The 6,712-nt window shown below is 34.2% G+C and overlaps 1 protein-coding gene across 1 annotated transcript; it reads right to left on the bottom strand.

The window, feature by feature from the left end:
* Nucleotides 1-268: 268 nt before the first annotated feature.
* On the bottom strand, nt 269-4,592 carry LOC127724026 (uncharacterized). Its single transcript, XM_052230776.1, has 2 exons — nt 2,573-4,592; nt 269-941 (listed from the first exon to the last, which is right to left on the bottom strand). The coding sequence occupies exons 1-2, from the start codon at nt 4,253-4,255 to the stop codon at nt 735-737; spliced, it is 1,890 nt and encodes a 629-aa protein (XP_052086736.1). The 5' UTR covers nt 4,256-4,592; the 3' UTR covers nt 269-734.
* Nucleotides 4,593-6,712: the final 2,120 nt, after the last annotated feature.

Below are 6,712 nucleotides of genomic sequence, written 5' to 3' on the forward strand. Positions count from 1 at the left end.
AGAAACTTGTTGTCTAGAGATCACCAGAAAGAACGACAAAGCCTGCTTTTGTGTATGTTAATGCCACATGTGGAGCTGGATCTGCTTGCCCTTCCAGAGCACCTGGGATCACCCCCAGTTTTTGGATCGTGTTGCTCAGTCTTTGGTTTTCTATGCTCTGTTTTGTGTATGTTTGTTTGTATGTTGGTCTTTTTTCTTTTCTTTTTAGACATGGCGTTGTCAGTTTATTTTCGACTTGAAAATAGTTGGACAAATAAATTCACTTCCGTAAGATATTCACATATTTATTTCAGATATCGAAAACTACCAGCAAATCTCGTATGGTAACATATGAATCTAAAATGTCTCGCCTTCAGAATTGTCATGTCTCATGTGACCAGTGCTAGACTCTTTATTTGGTAAATAGTATTAACTTACAATAACCTTCACTCCAGAAAGTTGAGAAATGTTAAAAACATTAAATATCTGGGAGCAGGAAAACCACACCAAATCACAACAGAAGAACTAAAACTGCATATGACTTACTTAGAGTTGAAACCTTAGTTGAAACCTTAGTTTAAATACGAATATATAGTTACAAAATAAACAATTTTGATAAGAAAATAGCATGTAAAGATTAGACAGTGGAGACCTCGCAAATGGTACCAAAGGGACTAACAAGCAGCGGTCCGGACCTTAAAATATCAACAATAACATAAAATGTAACTTAAAGTCCTGAAAAAATAGTTTTTGATTTATATAGTACGATGAGCTCGATTATATCGTGGTGACTTATAAGTTGACCTAAATCCATAGTACTTTTTCTTTTTTTCCGGTAAATCAGAGTTTTTTAAATGCTCTCTTTCATAAACGAATCTTATCACAGGTTCATGTCTTTCCATATAGTCATTCATTGTATTCCATCCTCCACCAACCTTGACTGCATAATCGGCATATCTTTTCTGAAATAATGACCGTGGAAATATTAGTAATCGTAATGGCGGCAATGATAAAAGTAAAAGTTTAAATTTTTTCCAATACTAGAAGAATTTTTTTTCACACTTTGCATTGCATTTGTATGTTGATTTATAATATACATGTCTTGGCATTGCACAAGGTCATGTTTTTTTCTGACTATTTATGACGTCTTTTCGCTAAATCCATAGGATGATTGATGTGTACTGATTGATATTTCAGTCTCAGATGCATGATTCTTTTTATTAGTTGTTAACGGCTATGAACTAACTGTCAGTAACTACAAGTACCCTCAGATCTGTATAGTACTTATTGTCTTTTTTATTGGGGTGTATACGTACCCGTCTATACGTCCACTCTGTGTTTTTGTTACATGTATTTTTATTTGTAGCCATCTGATGAGTTAAGCCTTTTTCAACTGATTTTTATAGTTTGTTTCTTATGTTGTACTGTTACACCGCTGTCTTAGGTTAGTGGAGGGTTGGCGGCTTCAAACGAGTTGAACCCCGCCACATAATATATGTGCCTGTCCTGTCAGGTTCCTGTAATTCAATGGTTGTCGTTTGTTTTCGTGATAAAATAGATGACACAGACAAGAGTACGGCGGGATGGTTGAAAAAAAAATGACAAAAAGACAAACAACAGCTTAGACTAGTAAATGCAGCCTTTTGGTCATATCATCAGCTGAAATTGAATTACTAAGTATTTAGTAATGTTCAGTCTATACGACAGGTGTTCAGACTATTCCACTGTGGTTTATTTAGTACTGTTTAGAACATTTGCTAAGAGACAAGTTAGTACGAATTGTTCAGTGGCTTTTCAGACAATTCAGTATATTGTTGATTTGTACAAGTAAATACCAACTTTTAACCAGTATGAACATAGAATGAACAGATTGTTAATGACTACAACAATATGCAAGCAAAATATTTGACCAGTTTTAAATTTACCGCAGTAGCTAAGTCTGAAAATTTACCAAAAGACTGAAAATATCTTATTTATTTATTGTTCAATATAAAAAGAAGGAGAAGAAGTATGATTGCCAATATACACCTATCCACCAAAATTCAAATGAAGTGGATGTAAGCAGTCTTTGAAGATCTGTTCGGATCAAAATGACCGTTTCTCGATCACATTGATTTACTTATAATAACGATCTGGCCTGATTTTCAAAATGATACATTGAAAACTTCGACTGAGCAACACGAGCCCATCAGGATCCCGGATTGATCTCAGGTACTCGGAAGGGCAAGCATATCTTGCTGCATTAGTACTGTTCATTACAAGTACAAATAAGGTGATAAGATGCATTCACTGATGCCACTATCGAGCAAAACAAGATGGGATTGTAGTTTCATATAAGATATTTTGAACATAGCCGTAGTCATCTGTGACACATATATTTCATACCATTCAACCAATGCAAATCATATCAGCGTCAAAAACGTGCAAAGGAGAATTCAAGTCTACCATTATGATGTCATATTCTAAAGGGCTTCCTTGTAAGTAGCAACTCTCAAAAAGGGGAGGTTTAAGGATAGTGATAGCTTCTTTTGATTCTATTTAAACATTTGTTAAATGATTTATTTTAATCTGTATTTTTTTCTCGATATCTTACCTTATGCTTCTTTTGAGGTACGATATGCCTTTCAAATACGTCAAATGGTTTTGGTTTTACTATTTCTGTAGGTGGTCTCAAATCTATATAATAAACTAACTGGCAACCTTTTTTACGTGGCTTCGGATACATTGATTCAAAATCTTCATCGTAATAGATCTTTACGTCAATATTATCAGGTGCTTCGTCTTGCTGGTCAGTTATTGTATTGGAGTTGTTTCTACAGTTATCCAAATTATAAACAAGAGGGTCCTGTTTATTATTATTTAAAATTGTTTCACGATTGTCAAAACTGAGCTCAGGTTTTGCCCATACTTCTAATTGATTGCGTCTCTCATCTCTTTCTTTCCTTTCCATATCAATACTAACTTTCTCCTTAATGTCGTATGTTTTCTCTAGCTCATCCAACGTGCTTGTCCCCTTTGTATTACTAGGAAGTGGTTTTGTTTTGTTTTCAATAGTAGCGGTTATACATGAATCGCCGGTAATGTTTGAGCTAAAACGGGGTTTGTTTACTTCCGTTTGAACTAAACTTACAATATGCCTTTCCTGCGCATGTCGACGTCGCTCTTGTTCGTATATTCTCTGTTCTTCTCTAGATTTTACTACTTTCGAATAGTCAACTAGAAGACATTCTGTCTGTGTTGACCTCGTAGAATGAGTATTATATCTGTCATTTTGTTGAATTTCAGAACTGTCAGTTGTATATCCATCACTACTATCTGATTCGGAATTTTCATATGAACTTGTATACGAGTCACTTTCTAAAGACCCTTCCCATTTTGTTTTGTTTGGGAAAGATTGCTGTATATCTTTGACAGCCCTTCTGTTATCAATTATCTCATTCTTTCTACGAACCTCACTATAGGGTCGGAGAAAAGTAACACCATCATTGTTATTGATTGCCAGTTTGGTTTGATGGGTCAAGTTGTGTCCTTGTTTATGACCTCCAGGAATTACTGTTCGAGGAAGAGTTTCCTGCTTACGTTTAACAAGATTATCGGGTTTAACGATTACTCTATCAACCATACGATTTTTTGAAGATACAAGTTTACTCGCTTCATTCCGATCTGTTTTTCTAATAGAAGGATCTTCAATGATGTGATAAGTTATGACACGTCTTGGAGATGAATTTGAAAACCTCGTAGTTTTCATTTTTGACCTTTCGATACGTGCTTTAGTTTGAGTACTATCACTTTTATCAGTAGAAGATTCAGTTTCACTTTCACTTCCCGAATTTACCCGGCGGATAAATCGGAATGATGGAGACGAATACGAATTTGTTTCAAGTTCTTCCTTTTTAAGCAAATTTGATGTTGTATTATTCCGTCTTCCAGTTGGCTTTGATCGAATGACATGTACTTTATAATTTGTGTTATCTCTGTAATAATCAGAAGAAGATCGAGTTTCACTTTCGGTTTCGTAATTTGTTCTCCTGACGATATGAGATGATGGATACATAATGCGGACTCTTTCTGGCTCTTTCTGTCGAACACTATACCTTTTAATAATTCTGTCATCACGCTGTTCGGAGGCTGTCCTTGTTGGTACAAATCTTATTAAGCGTCTCCTTTGAGGATAGCTGTAATAAACTCGTTCATCTTTATCTGAATTATAGTAATCATCACTATCTGGATCACCCGTATCTGGTAAATATCTATGAGTCCTTTTGGCTCTGTGCATATTACTTACTGCTGTAAAGTTGTAGTTTTATATTGGTTCTATATCATTATTTCCGCTAAACATACTACCTAGAGAAGGTGAATAGGACCTCTTAAGGTACGAATTCTTGGTTTTCCTCGGCTGTTTTAAAAAAATCGAAGCTCACTAATGACACTCGTCTACGAAGATGTACAGAAACACCTCAAGACTGATTGTTATTTTTCATTGATTAACTGCGAAAATCCAACTCAATATTTGTTTTGCCTATTGTCAGTTTAAATTGAACTATTGACGTTTTATTTGTCTTTCAACATTACATAAAAGACATGCTTACAACTTATTGTACTGGTAAAGTATACCGTCCCCGTGTGTATTGAAGAATATTGGCATGTGACCAAATTATGACTTAACTGAAACACTATATATATATCAGATTACGGAGTGGTTTGTTTCAAACATCAACTATAGTTTTTAATCGGCTTTGTAATAAATGGATGTGTAGTAAACTGTATATGTCTTTGGGTCATTATCTTTTATGTCAAATATAGGATATAAGATAAATTTAATATAGATTAAAATTTACTAAATCTCTTTGTTAGAAGAAATATAATATTTTATTTAAAAGAACCAAGTATTAAACTACATGCTTTTACATTATTTACATTAACTAAATTAATGTTTGATCTTTGAAATATTTTTAATTATATATATATGTTTATATACCTTCTGTTAATCGGTTATTACTGTTTATCTGATTTTTACCTGTTTTATACTTTTAAGGACTGGTGGATTATGGTTTTGTTATCAGCGTGCGCATGGGGTTTGTCTGATCTCAATTTTTCATTCGTCAACATTCAATGTTAACATCCAATTTCCTTGCTTTCCTCTGAATTTTCTTGTGTGACGTCACAAAAAATGTGACCATGCATGATGGCGTTACATAGAAAGAAAACATCGTCTGTAGAGAATTGAAACAGAAAGATAAAGAGTCGAAAAATTATTAGAGAAACAGATTCCACAACCAAATCTCGTGTTAGACAATATTTCTCAAGTCTCAGAAGTTTCATTTTTAATATTTTAAAAGCTCGGTCACCCTTGCATTAAACATATGAAAATGTAACTGTATCGAGTAGAGCAATATCTTAATAAACTCAATACAGTGGTCACCCTTGCATTAAACATATGAAAATGTAACTGTATCGAGTAGAGCAATATCTTAATAAACTCAATACAGTGGTATAATTATATATTTATCAATCTGTTGAGTGGCTGTTTATTCCTTATGACAGACATATGTGTGTAACTGATGTTAACTAACTAATGGTGAATACATTGGTAAGTAAGTTTGCAGACTATCATATTTATGTTAACTTTTGAGGATGATGAATTGACCTTTACCGACCATAATATTCATATAAGGACGAGAACAAAGTTAATTTGATATGGGTATAAACACTATTTTGTACCAGACCGACACACTGGGCGAGATTTCTTACTCCTTACTTCGCTCCTTACTTCTAAGCAAACTCATGTCACTCAGCTCTTTTTTTAAACCACACTTTTCACATGCAATATATCTAATAGCGAAAAAATGTATACGCTAGTCTGTGTACATTATATGCTTCAACAATCAAACGGTCTATTGAAATGTTAGCAGCAATTCCCTCTACGTGTTATGTACACGTTAGATTCAAGTTTGCAGAAAATGATGTTCACAATTTTAACATACTGTCACCGACATAATACATTTATTTTACTACTTACAAGTCCTATGAATAACACTTTTTAATTATTTGTACAAGAATAGCAAAGAACCAAATGGACATTCAATTCAAAGTCGAAAATAAACTAACAACGCCATGGCTAAAAAAGAAATAAACCAACAGATATACAACAGTACACAAAACACAACTTGGAAATCTATAGACAGAGCATTACGAACCTAACAAAAACTGCGGTTGATCTCAGGTGCTTCGGAAGAATTAGAAGATGCTGCTCCACACGTGGGACCAATCGTTCTGCGATTGTAAGTACAAACCAGGATGTTAAATCTAATTCGGTAGGACACATTCGGACAAAAGGGGAAGTGATTGTAATTACGACAATTTGAACATATCCATTGTCATCCGTGAAACAGATATTCCATTACAGTAAAAAAAAATGTAATGGTGTCCGTAAAATATACGAAAGGATGATTTAAACTTCACCACTTGGAATTCTTGATTTAATAGCTTCCTTGTGAGCAGCAATCCTCTATCAAGGAAATACATGCCCTGAAATATCGTATCAACTGGGAGGTATGCAGGCGCTGCTGGAATGTTTCTACATAGAAATGAAAGGTCACAATTGGGATGCTGAAATCATCTCTTTTGTCGTAAAGTTTTGTTTTCAACCGACCCTTATTTTCAAATCTAGATATAAGTCAAGATATGAGGCAGACTCAACTGTAACTGTTGTATCCTTTACTTCAAGTTCGAT

The sequence above is a fragment of the Mytilus californianus genome, unplaced genomic scaffold (assembly GCF_021869535.1).
Source record: "Mytilus californianus isolate M0D057914Y unplaced genomic scaffold, xbMytCali1.0.p SCAF_14, whole genome shotgun sequence".
Classification (NCBI taxonomy): domain Eukaryota; kingdom Metazoa; phylum Mollusca; class Bivalvia; order Mytilida; family Mytilidae; genus Mytilus; species Mytilus californianus.

Bases quoted from the DNA above. Each gene is read 5' to 3' on its own strand.
- LOC127724026 (XM_052230776.1), bottom strand. From the start codon at position 4,255: ATGCACAGAGCCAAAAGGACTCATAGATATTTACCAGATACGGGTGAT. The intron at 942-2,572 runs GTAAGATATCGA...TCATTATTTCAG, and splicing joins TACCTCAAAAGAAGCATAAG to AAAAGATATGCCGATTATGC.